The sequence below is a fragment of the Etheostoma cragini genome, chromosome 20, assembly GCF_013103735.1.
Source record: "Etheostoma cragini isolate CJK2018 chromosome 20, CSU_Ecrag_1.0, whole genome shotgun sequence".
Classification (NCBI taxonomy): domain Eukaryota; kingdom Metazoa; phylum Chordata; class Actinopteri; order Perciformes; family Percidae; genus Etheostoma; species Etheostoma cragini.
Window position 1 is genome coordinate 13,730,177 of NC_048426.1, and position 22,062 is coordinate 13,752,238.

Below are 22,062 nucleotides of genomic sequence, written 5' to 3' on the forward strand. Positions count from 1 at the left end.
CACAACAACTTCAACAAGTGACAAAACTTTCTACAGGGAATTACACTATAGGGGATGCTGTGTAGAGTATTTTTCATTATCTGTTGCTACTTTCAGGGGTATAAGTCATACAGGTAGGACAGTGGGTCAAACACTGATTCAATCAAGCAGTGCAGAGATACTGCTCGCAGCCATCAGTAAGTTTCAGTAATGAAAGCTGAGACAAGGCTCTTAAATCTTTCTTCTCATTCAGACATTCCCCAAGGAAAGCTGCCAAACGGGGCCATGTTAATGGGTAAACAAAATGTCAGGTCATTTAATTCAATGTCCTATTCTTTGTATAGCACACACAGTCCATCTTTGTTAGGGAAAGCTCAAAGTAGAATAGTTGGCTGCTGTTAAGTCCCTGAGATCAATGCACTTCTAACTCGAGTTGAAATGCTGTTTAACAGAGATTGAAGATGAGTGAGTGACTAAAGCGCGTCACTGCAGTACTGGCCTTGACTTATTAAAAATGTAGTTTTTGTAGGTAAACATACCTTTGCATTAGCTTTTGTGCTGTAAAAGCATAGCAGAACTGCTTTCAGTTTCAGATTATACACAGGCATTTTTGTATCTGAAGCCACCATTTTACAGTATTTAGCCACATAATCCTCCACAGGATAGGGGGCTGAGGCGATAAACAGATGTTGTGTTGAGTCTAAAGACTTCCGCCCTCTAACTAACAGGAAGAGTCCATCTCCGTTGTTTAAGGTTGGCTGTTCATGTTAAGGCAAGTTCAGCACAGGAAACACAAAACTTCTTTTAATGCAAGTTTCTTTTTTTCCCCTTTGTTGTTATTTTAACATTTTCAAATTATATTACCAACAGTACATACTGTATTGTGTTCATGCTTCTTAGAGTTTCCAAAAGCATGATTCTTGTCTTTGTGTTTTTATCAAAGGCGACAGCAACGACGCAGTGTGGTTTCCTGTTTCTTTGCTACTGGTTTACAATGACAAAATTAACACTAATTTGGCCTTGTTAATGTACTGCAGGGTTAAAGTTTAAAGTTATCTCACTCTGTCTACCTCCTCCTAATTTTATATTCTAACATTGATGGTGTTTTAAGTGTTAAGCAGGGAAAATATTCAATAACTTTCTTGGATTTGCATGTTTGAAAATGCCCCTGTGTGAGCTCTCATTAGCCAAGCAGTCTGCCCACAGAGCTGGAAGCTTTCAAAGGCTCTGTTTGTTGAGAGAAAGAGAGTGTGTGTGTAAGCAGAGAGCAGCAGACTGACTATTAGTATTGAGAAACCTTCAGACAAATCAAGACTCAGTTGAATCGGACAATTGGCATATTACTAGCATTATTCTTTTGACCCGGACAATTGTGTAGTAATCTTAAAACTTTTGGATATATCACAGTCAGTGTGAGTCACCACAGAGCTTTTACCTCAGTTGTTGAATCATACTCAACATGCTTGGCTGATCAAATGAAATGGAAAACCAGTGAGAGAGATTCCAGGTTTTGGTTACAGTGTGTGTTCAATAAATACATGTTACACATCTGTAATTATTGGAAACTGACTGCAGCTACTTAGACAAATCATTCTCGTAAGTTTTTATTTTCATGTCATTTAGCCAGTATATGTAGGTCAGTGAGTATTTCTTTTTACCCATAGTAGGGTCACATCATTGAGAAACTATTTAAATGCTCACTCAGTCTTTCCCGGATTTTAACTGGCAGCTGGACATTTCTGGAAATCTCTGTTAGGTTGGTTAAAACCAGCTCTTGATTTCTTCCTTTGTCTGGACAGAGATAGAACAAAAAACAAAGAAACACAAACCATGCTCTTATGCTCCAAAAAGTGCTTTTTCATTTAAAGTAACTGGAAGTGAACTCATCTGGGGCAAAATGTACAATAAAAATTCTGAGATCCTACAAACTACTTTGTCAAACAAGTTTACAACACAACATTTCCACACAGACACTTGCATGAATGCATCCCAACCAAGCTGTAACATAGTCAAAACTCAATGTCATTCAAAAGATGATCACATGTCACTTTTTGGGGAATTAAAGGAGTGCTTAGGAGTTCATCTGGCGCAGGCCCGGTTCTTGTCGAGCATGTGTTTGGCTGATTCCTCGGCACTTTGCACCCTCATGTCTCTGGGGAATGTGACAGCATCATACTACACATACCACTGTGGGCAGTCTGAGACAAAGACACAGACACTGAGAAGAGTGAAAGTGCATGAATGACGGATCAATGAGGAGGCCCTTAGCTCTCCTGCAGTTCAGGGGAGGTGAAGGAGAAGTTACGAAACTCGTCCTGGTTGATGGAAGGGATCAGAGGGTCATCAATGGGCGTGAGGGTGGGCTCTTCTTGAGTAAAATCTGGGTCGAAGTTATTGACGTCTTCTGGTGTTTTCTGGAGGGGTTTAAGAAATAATTTTTCATCAGCAACATTTAAGCAAAAAGCACTGTCGCAGCCACATGGTAAGACAAAGTCAATCACTGCTTAATAATGCTTATCATTTATAACACACACTATTATGCTATCAACTAAGTCATTCATGTGACTTACGATCCTGGGCTTGAAGGGTGGCTCTATTTCTCTACGATTCAGCTTCTCCCAATCAATGCCAGTGAAGAAGGTGTGGCCGGTCACAGCGCTCTCTCCACCCTCTGAGGCCACACAGCCCAGACGCCGGGCCGGGTTTTTGGTCAAGAACTGTTAAAATCAAAAGATGAATGAATTTACACTTAAGACTAAATAAGAAAAAATAAGAAAAATCAGGTAATTATTGAGAAAATACAACAAGTAAGAGCAACAACAACAAACTAGGAGCGAACTGAATCAGTGAATCTCTGCAGATTATTTTTTTCATCTGTACATAATGAGGAAATGTGACATGCCATTCAACTAGAACAGACCAGAATCTTTTGGGAGCAATGCCAAACTGGACTCGAGCCAGGACAACATCCAGTCAATCCCCGCCTCCCAACTCACACACACACCCTGAATTGTTTCTGGCGTCTTCTACAATAGAGCAGTTGTAGAGAGTTCAGCTAGATTCAATGAAGTGCAAGTATGGTGTCTTAACGTCCTGGTGTTGTAAACAATAAAACAATAGAACAGTGCATCACCTGTTGAACTCCAACTGTTTCTCTGCCACCAAAGTAGTGGTGGGTGGTAGAGGCCAGAAGAAGAGGTCTAAACAAAACAAACTCTAAATTGAAAAACTTTGTTCTAACTTGCCTTTGGCAGAAACAAATAACAAACAAATTTGTTTTAGACAGCTATCTCTTGGTCGAGAAGTCTGTGCACACCTTAGGGCTGGCGTGACATTCAGACTAGGGTACAACAAACTGATGGGCCGCCGTCTCCACAGTGACAGTGGCCAGATTAACCCAAAGTCTTTGGAAAGCTCAATATGTCTTGCTATATCAGCTCCAAACATTATTAACTACCAGAGGCCTAAACAACATCGCATACTTCTTCAAAACTAAGTCCATTGAGAAAAAGAAAGGAGATTAGAGCAATGTCCATCAAATCAAAAAACAAATCAATGCAGCATATAGTCAGCTTTTGTTGTAAATTAATGCTGCATCGGTAACACATCGCTGTTAACATCAAGACATTTTTTTTGGGGGGGGGGACATTATGATTTTATGTGTATGCATTTGCATGCAGGGATTTGCTGCTGCAAGCATTACTTTGATTGCGTGATTTGTAGTTAATGGGTTAAAACAGATATCTTTTCTTTTTTTCTTAAACCATCCCATTTCATCAGTCTGGGCCCTGAAGTGGAAATAACCAGAGACCACCAGGGGTCAATCAGTTCAGGAGCTCACAGACCACAAAACTTTACAAAAATTACTGCACGCTGATGCCATCTTTCCATGGCTACAGCTGTCAGCTGTGCCATCCTCAGCACCAGACCTGCCATGTCAGCATTTCTACATGGAGAAGCCATTCTGCACTACACCAGCAGAAACACACAAAGCAATCCAAAATGAATACTATTGCTATAACTTTGTGGATTATTCATGCGGCAACTGGCAGAAAATTAATACATGTATTAACTATTTTAAATCAATCAATCATTTAAGTAATTTATAAAGCATAAGTATCAACTATTTGCTGCAATGTGGGGGTGTTTTATATCAGTGTAACTCAAACATATTTTGGTTTTGGAATGTTTGTTGGACAAAAGAATTAATTTGAGGACATCACTCTGGGCTCTGAGAAATTGTGATTACATTTGTTACTGTTTTCCGATCGTATGTACATTAAATGGTTAATCAAAAATCAACAATTAAAGACTTTATTTATTTCAAACCTTATTAATAGCTTAATCTGAAAATCAACGTCCACGTGTTAATAGAACATCTTTGTAAAAACCACTAAAATAAATTATTAAAAAAGCAATTTTCCTCAACAAACTCAACTGAACTCAACTTGCTTATAGGAAAAAGGAGAACCTTGCCTTCAGGATAAATAGTGCAGCAGTGTTCTAATCCACTCACACCAACAGGTATCTTTACATAACGTGTGACACTGGCAGCAGTGACACAAATTACCAGGGGAGATTATCGGTCCTGTGCTACCTCAAGCATGTTGGAATAAAAACAAGGATAAGAGGAGAACAGGTTGCATAGAGGGGAGGAGTAGAGGGAGGAAGCGTCGTCATATTTATAGTTTGGGTGCTGTGGCTGGGCAGTGGACCATGCCTTAATATAGTTATGTAAGAGACCCGGGCCAAACAGCTGGCTGCCAGAGCTACATAGGGCAGCCAGTCACTCTGCAGTCAAAGCCTTCAGTCAGCCTGAAGGACAACAAATAAAAAACCCTGATTACAGAAATCCAGAGCAAAGCTGTTTTAACCTTTGCATTTTAACATATCACAAGGCAGGCTCATTTTAATCTTTCCAATAATAATAATGGAATTGGTCTTAAGTCAATGTTGGTTATTGTTTTTTCTGCTGGTCACAAGTCCAGTGAGACATTGATTTCCTCTATCAATGTCAAGTTTATAAAAAGCCTCATACACATTTCCTGCAATTGTATAAAAAGTCAGACAGAGGCAACGTGAGGAGGGTAAATGTCTGCCAAAAAGACAGACTATAGCAACACCTGGCTGTCATCCATTGTTATCCATTATGTTACTTTTACAGTGGACGAACCACTTTAAAAACACAGACTCACAGCTTTGAGTATATTCACTGCCTCTGCACCGAGCCAAGACGCATAGACAATCTCTTCATTGAGGATGGATTCGAAGAGGTCATCTTCATTTTCAGCCTCAAAGGGAGCGTGTCCTGACAGCATCTCATACAGTAGCACCCCGAGAGCCCACCAATCAACCGAGGGCCCATACAGCATCTCCTGCAGGATCTGTGGAAATTTGTCACAGCATTCCATTAGAATTAACCACCACAGCACAAAGCAAGTCCAGTTGGTAGACGTGTGTAGTAGTGTGTTGCCAGTGAGGCAACACACTATTACTAATAAGCCGAAGAGGTAAAAGTGTTGACTGTTGAGGACAGTAAAGAAGCCTTTCATAAATGCAGACACACATAGTTTTGGTCAGCAAAACATCTCTCAAACTTGAGCACACAGACCATCTTAATCCCTCATTATGAAAACCAAACATGTCTGAAAAGTTGCATTCTGATGTGGGGATCAGTGCTTGTCAAGTTAACAGAGCCCTTCACATGCTGACCTCACAGGTACGCCGACTTCCAGTAAGTCAGGAGGGAGTTTGGAGTGACGAGCAGTGACCACAGTGTTTGTTTATAGTGGGGTGGTGTGAGGGAGAGAGGATGGGACTAGGAACTGAATCATATGAACTCAGACAACCTGGGCTGTAGTAAGCTAAATGTGTTTGAATACATTTTTTGCTGCAATCAGTTAACGTTAAAAAACTAAAATATTTAAATCGGCACCGAAATATAAAAGGAAATTTCCTGTTTCACAGGTGTGGTGTCATTAGTAGTAGATATGGGTCTGAAACTGTATGTGTATGAAGTTACAGTATGTTTGTTAAGCAGATGTGTAGAAACTGACCTCAGGGGCAATGTAATCCGGGGTCCCACAGAAAGTTCCTGTGGCCGCGCCTTCAAACATGCCCTCTTTGCACATGCCAAAGTCCGCCAGTTTACAGTGACCGTCTTTGTCAAGAAGAACATTGTCCAATTTCAGATCCCTGAAAGGCAAGACAAAGCAGAAAGAAACTAACGTATTTGTGGTGGGGCATTGTTATCCAGCACACACGAATGGCAAATACTAATGGCTGGAAGCTAATAAGCCATCAAAGTCCAACTGGTATCAACATCTGCTAAAATGACAAATTTGTGCCCAGTCTCCAGTCGCACCCTGTTGGTGTTGTTTCTAATTATAGCTGATGGCGGTAGACATTTGTGGCGAGACAGAAAGAAGGTTTTTTAATGAGTGTGGAGCTTCTGTGGTGAAACTCCCTAACCGTTCAATGGCAACCAAGAATAGTCAGATGACCACTTAGGCTGGCAAGAAGGAAAAAGTGATCTGAATATTTATTCTGAATCCAGGCGAGGCTGAATCTGAGCTACATGTATTGCTTGTTTTTATAACATATTCTTACAGCATAGAAAATCAGATGCGGTCACATGTACTGAGCAAATTAAGTTGAGTCATACTACTGCTACTTTGTTAATGATTAATCATGCAATGTGGGATGGGCTTATGGTGATGTCATTTACACATATGTTTATGTGGTTAATGGTTTATTGTCTATTTTGTTGAATGGTCTTGAAAATTGTAGTTACTATGTTATCATTTTTTAATTTTTGTCTGGGTAGCTGATGATGATGGGGGGGGATGTTTTGTATGTTGTTAAAAAATAACAATAAATTGTTACTCAAAAAGAAATTATGCAATTTGGAACACAGGTTTTTTGTCATGAATGCTGGTTGTTTTCCTTTTAAGCAAATGTGATTTGAGATTTAACTGCGGAAATTAATCATTTTGGTTTTATTATCAAATTAAAAAGTGTATCCCTAAAAGGACCTATAGAAGAGCAAGGGGAAATTACGCCCCAGCAACCCTGTTTTACTTTATTCAATCAGTCCTTTTTTATTACTAAGGTTATTAGATTGAAACAATGTCATAGTGTTTGGTGTCGTGGAACTGATGAATGACCATGTCAGCATAAGAATTACTCACTTATGATGTACAATCTCCTAAGTCTCCACAACGTGATAATATAATGTATTATTATTAATTGAATTGAATAGAAAATGTATTGTAATATCAGCGGAAGTATCTTCGCCAGAGCAGTTTGTGTATGCGGGTGCCTGCCTGCTCAAACAATGGAAAAGATCTCCTCTGTGTTCATGTCAGCTGGTGCTTTGTCATCTGACAGAGTGAGAAACTTTCAGAGTGTGAACTCTGGAGTTGAGCTCTGATTAGGTGATCCAAGTTTAGTCCAAGGTCATTTGGATAGGAGATACTTTAGCACAGGGTGAGGCTGAGGATCAATTTTAACATTTAGGAGAGGCATACAACTTTTAAAAAAAAAGAAGAGATTTTTTTTCCTGTTTCATTCAGCAAAATAAACAAATAAAGGATCCTGAGTGATTTTTTTTTTTTAAACAGGATGACAAATACAAAAAATTAATGAAAAAGAATCAGTTACACCGTTCGTCAGGTCAAGCAAAACTGGGTTTGGTTTGATTAATCCGGTTTGCTCTTTTCCAGTGTAAGCCGATTGTGTAACAGTGACTCGTGTACTTTATTCAGGGTGACTTTCCTTCTCGTAGTCTTACAAAACGTGCCAAAAGAGAGCAACTCTGATGGTTACTCATCAAGAACACTCAGCCGCACAGTACACAGTTTAGAGCATGCATGGGCTTAATACAAATACAATACCAAAACTGTGGAGGCCAAAAAAATGATTTATGTTTAAGTGGGTGTCTGTGAGATACTGTATATATCCAGTTCAACATTTCCATGCTCCAAAGCCCTTTCTAGTACTATTGATGAATATATTCCAGTATGAATGTGTCCACTGAGAAATCAATACCTGACCCTGGCAATTTTACTACCTCAACACACTGGAAAGACAAGTCTGACTTGGACTTTGAACCTCTTTTATCGTATGTGGGTCAGTTGGATAGAGTGCTAACCAAAATATTGAGGTACTGAACTTCAAGAACAACTAACTTTGTGAAGTATAGAGTTGCATTCATTTAGAATTTCCAAAGAAGAGAAGAGGAAGTGCTGACAAACATTATGACGCACATGTTGTAAAACGTTTCTTTTTTCTGACGGAGGTTAGAGAGTAAGAGTACATTTGGACAAACTACAATCGCATTCTGAAATCTATACAAATGCACATCAACTTAAGGTTAAACCATTGTGGTTATAGTCACAATTTAGCAGTGTCTTGTTATACAAGATTAATTAAAACTATATAACTAATTATATATATATATATATATATATATATATATATATATATATATATATAGACACACACACACACACACACACATATATACATATAAATATAACAAATATAATATGGGCGGTTTAAATCATGAACCAGAGTGTTTAAAAAACATCTTAAACTTCTTTTTCAACTGAGAAGCTATATTAACTTTCTAACTTGATAAGTTATATTTACTGGTCCCAGTGTTAAATGTCAGCCTTCACCACATAGCAGGACTCTTAGCTGAAGAGGTCACATGCAGTTTGCATGCTAAAACTAAAATAAGAAGTCAAAGAACAGCTTCACATCAAGCTAAGAGAAATATATCTAGAGAGAAATCCAGTAGAAGATGTGCAGTTTACACAACACAGTATGTGTATTTTAAGCAGGCAGCATGAGGTCTGCTCTTCTTACAGTGGCCTGATGTGCTGGCTGCTCTTTGGCTTCTTATTTTAGTTTTAGCATGCAAACTGCATGTGACCTCTTCAGCTAACAGTCATGCTATGTGGTGCAGGCTGACATATAACACTGGGACCACTAAATATAACTTATCATCATGCACTGGCAGCGAGTATTCTGCTCTGTCATCCTACTCAATACTGAAAGTATACAACAGAATCCTAAAAGGGTTTAAAAGAATATCTCAAATATCTGATTAAAATCAGAACATTAAATTTTATCATTAAAAGAGCAGTTCACACAAAATGTAACCATGCTGTTGTAGCAAGCACTCTTTGGCAATCTGTTGTTACAATGTGCTCGCTATTATAGGATATAAGACAGGAGGAAAAGACAGGTGATAATGAGCTTAAAAGTGAACATTTGGATGTACAGCGTGAGTCACTGGCTACAACACGGTACGCTGCAAGAGCATAATTAAGGGATAATACTAGTTTTGAGAGGAGACTGAGATGATGATAAAACAACAGGGGAAAACTCAGCATATGATTGATGGCTTCAAAAACTGCACTGATGTTGATCAAATAGGAAGTGAGTTGAGTTAACACATCCATCTTAAAAGGGTATTCCATAGATTTTGTATTTTACTTTCAAAAAAAGTTGGAAAATTTGCCAAAGACAGACAAGTAAACTGAAATAATTTGTTAAACACCATTATTACATTCTTTAAACTACTATAGGACTCAGGTGACTTATTGCTGTAAACCTTTACATATAGCTTTAGAGACCTTTCTGTGTACAAACATGTTCTACTCTATTTGGCACAGCAAAGACCATTATTTTGCGTGTTGCTCAGACCTGTAGATGATGCCTTTGCTATGCAGGAACATGAGAGCAGAGGTGATCTCTGCTGTGTAGAAACGTGCTCTTGGCTCTTCAAACTTCCTGGATTTCTGAATGTGGAACATAAGATCACCACCATTCACAAACTCCATCACAAAGAAGAGACGGTCCTGCAAAAAGGAAGCAAGGAGATGACAATGACACATGTGCACACAAACCACACTAGCCTCATGGAGGCTCTCATGTTATTGAAGTCCATAAACCCATGACCATGGACATGCTGAGATTGCTTCAAGGATGATACAAGTCTGCTTCTCATAAATTTCACATGTCGCTTTAATGGATTTCTGTGCAACTAACCAAAGCTGAAAGTCCGCAGGGCAAAAGAAATACTGATCAAACCCATAAATCTCTCTCTCTCTCTCTCTCTCTCTCTCTCTCTCAAATTATCGGCTATGTTTGAGATGTAATCTAAAAAATAAGAGCCTAGATGGAGGAAAAATAACACTGCAGGAGAATGTGATGTGCAGATCTTGTTATAAAGCTTCCTGAAGTTCAGCCACAGCTGACTCCTTTTAACTGCCCTTTGGTTTAGAGTGGTCTTGTATTTACCCTAAGATGTATAATGTTTAATGACAATGTGTTGCACAAGTAAAGCAGTCAGCACTCTGTGTGTGGCATAGCTGTAAAGGGGTTCACAGCCAGTGATCGCTGCCTCTGGGATTTCCAAAGTGTACCAATTTATTTTGCAAGACTTTCTCTAAACCTCGGTGAACTTGATGAGCTAGATGTCTGGCGATGCAAGATTGGATTTAATTTGTTGTTAAATGTTTAAGATGAGCATCTGATGATTAATTGCTGTGTTGAGTGAAAATTTTCCAAAGACAGCATTTGGAAAAAGAAAAAACGTGCCCACTCCACCTCACCACAGACGCAACACACCGTCCCTCCCAATCTTTCCATACCTACTCATGTTTCAAAACTCACACTGGAGAAAAGTTTGTAATTCATGCAAAATTTCTCTTTAAATAGTCAACTTGTAATAATTCTTATAAAAAGCAAAGTACAAACAAAACTGATTAAATCTTACACCCTTGGGTGTAGAAATGTTTCAAGGTGCTTTCCAGAGAAAACGTCAAGTAATTTATAATGACGATCTGCTAAGGAAAAGGGCAACGAGACACCTTAAAAATAGTGAAAGGTGCAGTGGTGGAACAAAGGCTATTCTTTGATTATGTGTGGGTTTGAATAGGTCAGGGGAGCAGTGTCATTGAACCCATGCTTCACTCCGTGCTGCTTTATTTTAATCTGAAGTGAAGTAGGTCGGTGGCGGTTCAAACAACATAAGCAGATTAGAAGTGTCCTGTCTGTGCAGGAAGAACAGCTCTGCCAGCTGAGCTTCACTCACTCCCTGACACCCTCTCAGGCACAACATTGGAGAACTGCTGCCACCTGCTGACCATTGTGCGCATTATCATGCTGCGTACTAATGCCACACTGCATATTAACAGCATACACTTCAGTGTGTCTAACTGTGCCGTTTTTGTGGTTAGTAAACAAAAGTAACATCCTTAACCATTTTTGTACTAAGAGGAAACTAACGCAATGTGTGAAGGTCCACATTAATAGACCTGACAACAGTGTGGAGTAATACATGAAATTTCACTCAAGTGAATAACATGCTATTTACTAACATTCACAATATGCTTTTATTTATTGTAGGTATATTCATTGGTAAGAATGGTTGGAAAATATGCCACATGCCAAACTAGACCACCAAAGCACTGTGGCGCTTAGAATAAATAGCGAAAGGCTATAAAGACATCACTGTAAACAGAGAGAACTGTCAATTATTATCGCACAGTTTTTTTTATATTGTTGTGATTCTGAAAAATAGTGGTATTAGAAAATTGGTATTTTGGAAAGTAACATGCCAATAGCTGCAAGCACATGCACTTTAACTTGTCACTTTGAGGACATGAGCCACATGGTTTCACTATTCTATTGATAAGGTATTGTAATTGTGGCAGTGTGTTTTGTGTATGTGATTAAATGGTTTGTTGTTGTTGAGTGCACCAAAACAAAATCCAAATCAACTGTGGTGGATATGGCAAATTATTTAATCTTTAATAATGCAAGGAATTTAAACCGGGTAATGACTTTGATGTTTTTAAATGATCATTGTTTGAACAAGGTGCTTTTTTGCAAGTCAACTACAATCAAAATACCTGAAAGAAAGAAGAAGAAAAATATTGCATAGTATTTCAAAGATGCAGTGCAGCCTCATCTTTACCAATTCAGGATGGGAAGGCATCCTTACATCCAATAATGTTCCAAAAACAGTATAGAGGGAGTTTTAGAGTTGTATACTCTTAATTTGCAATGTGCTTTTTTCAGGTAACAGCACTCATTTCTGCCACAACTTTCTTCAAGAAGGCAAGGGAGATGGTATTTGGTCTAAGATTAAAACATTACCTGTGTTAAAGTGCCAAATGCACAATAAAGGCTTACTGTATTGCGATAAAATGCATGTGTGAGTGTATCTCTACTGACCGGCGTCTGGAAGCAGCAGTACAACTGTGTGAGGTAGGGGTGACAGCCGGCCAGTGACAGCACCCTCTTTTCAGTCATGGTACACTCAACATCATCGTCTTGCAAAATGATGTCCTTCTTCAACACCTTGACTGCGAAAACCCGATCTTTGCCGTTAAGTCTCGCCAACATCACCTGCAGAAACAACATACACAGGGGTGTGATAGATTTCTCAGGTTTTTCCTAATTCAGCATCACTTAAAAACAAATCCTATTAGATAAGATTAAGTTTATCTTTTTAAGCAAATGTATGCTAATGCTAACTGATATGCTTCTTGTTAAAAAATCTTTTGAAAATAGTTATTAATTTATTTATTTTTAAAGATTTTTTAGGGGCTTTTTTATTCAATTAGATAGTATAGACAGGAAAGGGGAACAGAGATAGAAAGGATGACACGCAAAAAAGATTGGAACACCGGGCTGCTGCCAAGTACTCAGCCTACATGGGGCACACACTCTACTCTGTGAGCTAGGGGCCGTCCCAGTTATTTAATATTTCTGAATGAAATGCCTCTCAACCATATTCTCACATTCTACTATTTTCTTTGTTGTTCATCTAGGTTTATCACTTCATTACACAGAGCATTTCTCAATATCCTCTGTCATCATTCCCACCTTGCCAAAACTGCCCTTGCCAAGGACTTGAAGGAACGTGAAGTCTGTGATGCCCAGTTGAGGGGTCTGGTGCTGAGTGTCCGTACTCTCCCTCCTTTCAGTGGGCTCCCTCATCTGACCTGTACCTTTGGCCTGTAAGTGAAAAAATAAAGAAAATAAAACCCCACTAAGATCTGTCTTATTAAAGCCCCAGATTTGACCAGTTCTGTAAAACTAAGCCTTTGTACCACTGAGTTGCGTTTAGAGAGTCCTCCAGCCTGCAGACCCATCTCTGAAAGCTTATTGGCCAGTTCCACACTGTTGACCCCACAGTTGGGGGCGACATTACCTCTGCACCGGATATGAACGTTCATTTTACAGACTGAAGAGAGAAACCACACAGACAGGAGCACTTAGTAAAAGCCAAAGGAGGACATTTGAGATCCTGATTTTGAGAGGAAAATGTTTACACAGGTCTTACTTTTGCAGTGCAGCCCCTGCCTGACTATTCCCCACAGCAGTGAGCCACAGTGGTCACAGAAGGTGGGCGACTTGTAGTTGTGGATGTTGAACTTGTGAGGGATGTTGATGCTGAAGCCTTGGTTTATGGGCTGTGAAGAGAAAAGAGTGTTCAACCACGCATGAACATATTCTAAGTACGTTTAATATTTTGTTCCTATTTTTGTCACGGGGGGACATATCTTTCTGTTTATTGCTGCATTCGCTTTTTTCTGAACTTCCTAAAGGAAGAGAAACTTGTAATGCTTAGCAAAATACAGTAAGACAGAGCATAAAAATGACATGTTCAAATTCTAAAACAAGCAAAGATGTATTTATAGAAACATGAAAATGCAACAAGCATACATGGAGAAGTGTAGTGTTCTGGCTCAGTGACCTGCTCAACACAGAAACAGGAATCTGTGCATTCTGCTAGTCACTGCAGGTGTTAATAGGAGGTGTGTGTGTGTGTGTGTGTGTGTGTGTGTGTGTGTGTCTGTGTGTGTGTGTGTGTGTGTGTTAACTGATTACTTTGTTAATGATCTGATGATCTGTAGTGCCAACAAATCCTGTTCTCCTAACACCATTTTGATACTGTGTACAGAAGAAGTGTTTTGTTACTTATCTGACAGTAAAACTGTTAACTACCTGTTCTTTTTCCATCTTCTTCATGCGTGGACACACAGTGACAACGTGCTGGTGGCATCGTTTGTGAACCACACAGGTACACACTGGAGAAAAGAACCGCTCAATGTCAAACTCGTAACTTGTGTCTGTATGTTTAAGTAATTGTGGCAGAAACGGAAAAGAAGGTCTGCTCACCTTGGCACTGGTAACCCTGCTTTCCAAAAACACCCCTATGAACAAAGACAGAGAGTAAATCAGATCCAGTTTACAGTCCACACTCCACACAGATACTATGTGCCAGGTTTGCCTTTGCTTGAATTTCTCACCAGATGAACTCTTTGCAGTGGAAACAGAAGGTGGGTTGACGGAGAAAAGTAGACATGAACTTATGTCCGTTGACCTGGTGGATCCTACGTCTCACGGCCCCCTGTCGCTTCCTTGTAAACTGCTTAAAGGTCTTTTCTTTCACTATGGCGTCGTCTGACAGAAAAGCAAAAAGTTTGTGCTCAAACAAAATAAGTGCAACAAATGCAATGACTCAGAAATCCATAGACTAATTCCTAGACCCAATACTGTACCATAAGAGCTACGGTTAAAAAAAAAACATAAATACGTAGAATGGATAACATATTATGTTGCAGGATTTCTTTAAAGCAGCTTTAATTAATATCTCTATATATGAACAATGGATCACATCACTACTTGTATGTGAAAGGGGGTCACTTGTGACAAACCAACAAGGAATTATTATAACCTGGGTATAAAGAGCTAGATAACATAATTTAGCTCATTTTTTGGATCACTCTCATTGCAACATTTTTGGCCACAACAGGCAGGCAGGTTTCCAGCTATGTTTTCACTGTGCACTACCTGCTCAGCACCGAACAGTAGACAGACACATTTATTAAACCAACTGGGGAACGGTGGAGCACTAAGCAGCTAAAGGGCTAGATAGTTTCCACCGGTATTGGTGTAGAGTTCTGAATAACAACTACAGTACTGTTTGTTCCATATTTGCTGGAGGTTTAAATTACCAGCTGTTGGTTAACAACTTGCCACTTCAACTTAACAATTTTGTATTATGTGACTTTTATGTAAAGGCACAATCAAATTAACAAAAAAGGGTATAAGCCTGAGAGGGGCTCAGTTTAGAATGACATTAAAATATCTAAAAGCAGGAAAAATCTTCACATTACAGAAGCTAGAACAAGTCGATGTTTGGCATGCTTGCTTGATAAAAGACTAAACAGAAAATCGATGATGGAAATTGTTGTTAGTGAATTTTCATTTGATCAATAAATCAAGAATTTAATTAATTATTTCAGAATGATGTTAATTAATATTGTATTGTGGTAGGGTATGTGCATATCTTTATACCTTTGTGCACAACTGCGTGGCTTGGCTCTATATGTTATAGCTAGATGTACGTGTAGTGGAACTATTTGTGAGATGAAAACCACACCATGCATTACGGAAACATTTTTGCTAAGCCCCCGCCATCCCCTTGCAAATAGATATTTTTGTGGTAGAAGTGTGAAGAGAGGGCTTTACATCCTTTACAAACTGCTTTTGTACACTGAAAGCGCCTATCATTTGCCCAACTACTTAGTTTTTCTCTGTAAAAGGTCAATAGTCAGTTGTATCAGAGACAACCCAATTTATTGGTTGCGTCACACCAAAAAGATTCGCCTCGACGAGGATTTTTGTTTTTGTTGTTTGTTAAATTGATGTTTAAAGGGCATATTGACTAAAGCCTTGTTAAAGACTTCTTCTCATTACAATACTCTATTGTCTGGCTTTCACTACTCAGCCACCCCCCGACCAGACGGACCAGCACACAGATAATGCGATGATTCCATTTATTTTGCCTAATGTTATTTTTAGTATGTATTTTATAGGTAAATGAAATATTAGTGTTTCATGAGGTTTGCATGCAATAAAGCATGGTGGCAGCAGATAAAAAAGGGAACTTAACAGGGAAGTAAATCACCAGCTAAGCAGACTTCTGCTTCAAAAAACCTGCAAGGTCACTTCCTTAAGTCGTCTTATTTAAATGGATACATCTCATTGGTTAAAAGATCACGTACACATCCAAGCAACAGATGTCCTCAATGTTGACACCTTCGGACATCTAAAGAAAGCAAACATACCTCTCATCACAGGAGCTTCTCTAGACCGAGCATACCTGACACATACTTACCTACTCGAGTCACACACCTATTCTCAGATTATTACACAATTGCACTTTAGGTATTTAATGGCTCACAGATAGTTATTCAAAACACGTTGCAGTATTTCCGACTGGAAAAGACAGGAGAGTGACTGAGTTGGGATAAGGGGGTGAAAAAGAGACAGAGGAAGAGGAGTGCTACAAACTGCTATTTTTTCTACTTTTTGTTATTTCCACTCTTCATTCTAGACCCCAACCGGCCCGTCAGACACCGCCTACCAAGAGCCTGGGTCTGTCCGAGGTTTCTGCCTAAAAGGAAGTTTATTTCTCGCCACTGTCATTCTGTTGCTTGCTCTGGAGGACACTACTACAACTGTTGGGTCATCGTAAATTCTGGACTGTGTTCTAGACCTACTCTATCTGTAAAGTGACTCGAGATAACTCTTGATTGTTATGAATTGAGACTATAAATAACATTTAATTGAATTGAATTGAGTGCAAGAGCAATGTTTCACCATGGGGGGGAAGAACTGGGCTGCATTTTAATCAACAGTAACAGCCTTACCATCAGTGAAGGATCCAGTGAGCGTAATATGAATGTAAACCTTGCCCTCTGGCTCCAAGTCCATCTGTAGACACACAAACAAACAATTACATTTCTGCGTACTCAAAATAGCAGGAACAGTATGGACAGATACAAAGATGAACTACAATTGAGCAAGATAAGTTTATTATAGAAACTATATGTGACCCAAGCTAACATATATTTAAAAAAAAGGAAACCAGATATATGGCGCATTCGATGCTTCTACAATGATTAAACAAAGAGTTTTTGGTGCTTGAGTTACAATAACGGAGTTAAAACTTGCATATGAGATGGAATCTAACATTTGAGCATCAATCCTTCAGCTATGGTACAAGAACAATGAAGCTACGTAACTTCACATTCTTGCATTCTTCAGAGTGTACAGGGACTTTGGACATTGTGGCAGAAAGACAACAAAACAGGTCTGGCAGGAGAGGCTGGTTGCAGAGGCAGTGATGATATGACGCTAAACTATGAGTAATGACTTACAAATGTTTAAATATGCATTAAAAAGCTTTACACATACAGAAGAGGCTAGAAATGGGTCGCAAAGGGCAGGCAGAATAAGATACTTCCTGTGGCAACCACCGAGTGGAAACTTAAGTCACTCTACTCCAAAATAAAGATATATTTTTGTTACACATACACCACCGCCTGGAAAATACACTCTGAGCACAAAACAGTGACACATTAGATGTCAATTGATGCCACTCAGTTTGCCGTTTTTTGTAAAACTTTCATTTTATGAAAGAGTTAATTTCACTTCTTTATTTTGTTTACCTGCTCATATCGTGTTTTATTCTACTGTCTAGACAGTAACTGTGTCTTGTCCACTGTGATGACTTCCTCTGTGTGTGCTATTTTGATATTTTTACCTTGCTTACTCTGGCCACCTCTCAAGAAGAACCAAAGATCTACAATGCATTTCTGAAATTTCTTCTCCGACAAAACAGCTCAGCTGTGCAAAAAGAACGAGATTAAAGAACATGTTCGAGTTTTTTCAAGGCTTTCTTAAAACAGATATGTACATGTCCATATAAACGTTATTGGTTGTTGTCTAGGTCTGATGTTGGCTTTGGCTTGACTTAAATGTATTTTAGCACAGAATAAAGACTGGGAATTTTGTCCCCCATCACTTAAATTTCAAAATACTTCATAAAAGAAAAGCAGGAACAATGAAGTGGCTAATAACCATTTAAATGTGCATACAGGCATATCAGCATTGTTTTAAGACAGACAGAAAAAGATGCAAACTTATCCATTAAGGTGGAGCAGATTTGATCTGATCTAAAAAGCAGAACACTTAATGCTGTATCACAAAAGGAGGAAGTTCTTTTTTTCTTCTTTTTTTAAAACCGGGGATGGGGTCCGTTTCAGTCGAGCAAGCATACAGCCCCTCAAAATGTTGAGGGGCCATTTTTAACATACTTTCAGTTTCAATGCTCCTCAGAAGGACTTGGTTAGGCATACTCAAAGCCTGAGAAACAATGCAAAAAATACAGACACCGAAATAACGATTATTGTTGACATACTGAAAAATTACAGAGTTCAAAAGAATGAGTCAAAGATGTCGCAATGTAGTGTTAAGAGGTGGGAGGCAAAGGAAACTGGCCTCATGTGTCTAAATGTCATATGGTGAATGTCTCAGATGGATGCTATCAGTTCTGACAATAATTTCAAGGTAAAAAGAGTTGAGTAACTAAGAGACTCAGTATTTTGCGGGGTTTAAATCCATAAAACAAGATTGTGTGCACAAAAGGGGTGCAAATATACATTTGGATAAGAGCCAATAGAGAGTGAGTATTTTCACAGCGAGCCCTCAAGCACCGATCAGATAGAGGGAAGAAGGCTGTGATAAGCAGCCGTGTGGGCGTGTGAAGGCTTGTTTCTCAGTCTCTGCTGCCTCACACATGTGAAACAAACTATTCCAAAACTTCTACTGTGAAACAAAGCTCAAAAACAGTTGAGATCTAGCAGATCACAAGTTCAAGCTCATGTCTTGAAGTGAGAAACCCAACTAGTTACTTCTAAAATGGTGAGCCTAGCTCTACTTTCACACCACTTCCCCTTGATGTTTAGGGGTCATGGTGAAGATACGTGCAAAGCTGGCTCTAATGTGTTTTTTTTCTATTAATTATTATTCATAATCGATTTTGCACTCATCCAACTCAAATAAACATTAATACCTACTTTTCTGACATAAGTGTATGCATTTCTCACATGTTAAATGTATGTAAATGCTAAAGGGGGAAAGATTTGCTTTGTTGTTTTGCAAGTATAATTATAGCGTCTTGCTGTGAATGTTCTTAAATGCACCTGACTTGCTTCTTTGTTGAAGTACTTGTGGAGTTATGTTGAAAATTCAATGAATGCAGATGTTTAAAAAGCCTCATCTCTCAAACACCGTGCCACTGTGACTTACCCACTGTGTATTGCGAGTTGATGAATCACTAGTGTTTGGATGGTCAGAGATGAGTGGTAGCGGGAGGTTACATTTTGTACATCATTTCTACAGTGCTACTATGTTACTAACTTGTGAACAAATAAAGTTGTGGTGGAAGACATGCGTCTTCAGTACACAACGTTGTACAAATTTTGTTTTATATTACGCATGCTTTACTGTAAGGTTCTTACTGGCACAGCATGCTGGATTATGTTACTTCTGAAACTTTTTTTTGTCAAGTTATTTAACTGATGAAATTAAGTGTTTTGCTTCATAGTATAAACTCACTGTGATTCAATGAACTGAAGGGTTAAGACAAATAGGAAAACAGAAAAACATGCTGAATTGACAAAAGCTGCATTGGGATGAAGGAGAATATGTCTGCGACAATATGTGATGAGAGTGTAGCTGATACCACCTCAGCCTGCTCCAGGCCGACACAGCTCAGGTTACATTCACCAACACCTGCAGTGGCTTATAGTCTTAGGGATGAAAATAGGCAAGAAGAGGGAAACTCCAGATTGAAGAAGCAGTTTTATCTGAAATAAGTGTGACTAATGTGATCTTTAACATCACAACATGTGTAACCTAATAAAAAATCTGACTAGTTCATGTACTGTTAATATGTTGACCTGCCTTTATTAATTAATCTGAGCTGTGAGGTTCAAGTGTGCATTAGGAAGGTAAAGTGTGTTTTTTTATCACCATGCATTTGTTTGTACAAGCAGTTCAAATGCTGTGGAGGGCAGGCAGGGGCAATATGCATCTGTAGATGAAGAATTAACTCCTCGCCACAGCAGCAGCAGCGTGTGACCACATTTGTCTATGATAACAGTAAAAGCTACTGAGCCAATGAGGGCATGACATGAACGGTCCCAGTCCGGCGCATACAGACAAAACTAAGATACAAAGCCTGTGCATACAAAGAAATGTTGATGTTTTCAGGCTGAAAAACCGGCATGTTACCTAAAGTGACAGCGAAACATGTAGTGAACATCGCATCCCTGAGCTACATAGCATGTTTGGTTTTCTGAACCGGCTCTCAAATACTGTTCAGCCTGTGCCAAAGCTCTCATGGGAAAAACTACAATATATTCCTGTGTAGAAAAGAGTACCTGTGATGTTCCAAAAGGAGTTTGCAAAGCTTTTATGACTATTTATGTTTTTTATGTTGGCTTTTCAATCTAAAGCCATCTATGGGAACTACGTACAGTATTCTAAAAGAAGTACATGGGGAAATACTATTAATATATTCATGGGTGGATTTTGAGACAATAGGTCTATTTACCAGAAAATACCGAAAAAGAAAAATATAGTAAAATATCACATTGGACTGGATAAGTGTTTAAGGCCCCCCATGATTCATTAAGGATTAGGATTGTGGCCAGTAGGCCCATTTGGTAATTCATCCATAGATTTATTGGTTCTTACTGTCGAGACTTTCTTTCACCTACCTTTTTTTTTGCTAGTGTGCTCACATAGGACATATTCCTCAGTTAAGTTGTTTTCTAAAATAATAGCACAAGTTAATTTGTATAGTTAGCATAAGTACTGATTGGTGTCTGGGTCTCTGATAAGGGTGGGCGGATCAATACCCAATGTATCACTACTATTAATAAGCTATATTCAGAGATGGCCTTATACTCCGAGTACAGCTTTGGTTCAGAGTTGCACCAGGGTAATCAGACCCAGATATAACTCCTTCTAGATCTAGTTTACCGTCTTGTGTTTTATCAGCGGTGGAAGAAGTACTCAAATCTTATACCCAAGTAAAGGTAAAAATACCAGTGTAAATGTACAGTTCCAAGTAAAAGTCCTGCATTAAAAATCTTACTTGAGCAAAAGTACATTAAGTATTAGCATCAGAATATACTTAAGGTACCAAAAGTAAAAGTACTCATCATGCAGAATGGCACATCTCACATTACATATGAATCTGTAAAGTGACTAAAACTCTCAAATAAATGCATGTATAATAGATTGAAACCAAATGTTATGGCATTGCCCACTCGTAGCCCACCCTCTTGGCATGGGGTTGCGGGTCAAGAGGGGCCCAATGGTAAATATGTTCCCCAGGGCGGGGTACATAATTAGGGTAATGAGAATTGGAAAACATGTTTGCATAGCCTAATTGTTTTTATGTATACGCTTAAAAGGTTTACTTTTTACTCACCCATCCTTCGAAAGTCTCTTCGGTGTTGGAGGTTTGGATGAGGTCCTCAAACTGAATGATGCAGTTGGCCACAAAGTCATCATATCCGATTGGAGTGTCGTGGAAAACTGCCAATTCGATTTGTTTCCCATCGTTCACGTTGAGGCAGAACTCCTCGTTGAACGTCGGCGTGTTAGTTTTCTGTTTGGTGAGAGTTTGTCCAATTTTCAAGTCGTCTACTTTCACCACAATGTACGGGTCCAGGGCTGGAGATGCTTTGCTGAAGATGACAGAGTGTCGGAGGGAGAAGGTTGTCGGTTTCAGGTCCACAGCCTCGCCAATCCGGAATTTCAGATAACCATTAAACTTCATGTTTTTGAGCTTGTTTAGCTTCACGCGGAAAGTAAAGAGCACTTACGAAACGAAAAAATAAAACGAGAAAAAACATTCACGCCCACTTCATGTCAACACTGACCGACAAAAATGCTGCGAGGTACTAAATTCATAGTAAAAACTACACTCTAAGTTGATGTCCACGCTCAGTTACATTCATCCCCACGGTCTCCAACTCACAGCACAACCATAGTAGCCTACTGCACTATACTGTACTGTCAGCCACTTCAACGCTCCGCTGACTCGGTGTGCGAAGCTGCTTCAGTGAGGAAGCCACAACATCTAGACATGTCAACGACGAGGCTTAAGTTCCGCATTACATGTCACAG

At 39.1% G+C, this 22,062-nt stretch overlaps 2 protein-coding genes across 2 annotated transcripts in view; both read right to left on the minus strand.

Moving 5' to 3' along the window:
- Nucleotides 1–1,637: 1,637 nt before the first annotated feature.
- Nucleotides 1,638–22,025, minus strand: prkcha (protein kinase C, eta, a). Its single transcript, XM_034858798.1, has 14 exons — nt 21,362–22,025; nt 16,725–16,788; nt 14,316–14,469; nt 14,185–14,219; nt 14,011–14,093; nt 13,346–13,475; nt 13,113–13,246; nt 12,886–13,017; nt 12,232–12,405; nt 9,694–9,848; nt 6,036–6,174; nt 5,175–5,363; nt 2,550–2,696; nt 1,638–2,393 (listed from the first exon to the last, which is right to left on the minus strand). The coding sequence occupies exons 1-14, from the start codon at nt 21,710–21,712 to the stop codon at nt 2,244–2,246; spliced, it is 2,037 nt and encodes a 678-aa protein (XP_034714689.1). The 5' UTR covers nt 21,713–22,025; the 3' UTR covers nt 1,638–2,243.
- slc38a6 (solute carrier family 38 member 6) overlaps nt 13,264–22,062 on the minus strand; it is a 47,452-nt gene continuing 38,653 nt past the window's right edge. The window contains exon 17 of the transcript XR_004654874.1: nt 13,264–13,276. The gene's annotated coding sequence lies outside the window, so the exon portion shown is untranslated. The remainder of the gene's footprint in view (nt 13,277–22,062) is intronic.

Excerpts from the sequence above, each read along its gene's own strand:
- prkcha (XM_034858798.1), bottom strand. The coding sequence starts at position 21,712 with ATGAAGTTTAATGGTTATCTGAAATTCCGGATTGGCGAGGCTGTGGAC. Across the intron at positions 14,220-14,315 it reads CACTGCAAAGAGTTCATCTG|GGGTGTTTTTGGAAAGCAGG; the intron begins GTGAGAAATTCA and ends CTTTGTTCATAG. Across the intron at positions 13,018-13,112 it reads TCTCTAAACGCAACTCAGTG|GCCAAAGGTACAGGTCAGAT; the intron begins GTACAAAGGCTT and ends TTTCACTTACAG.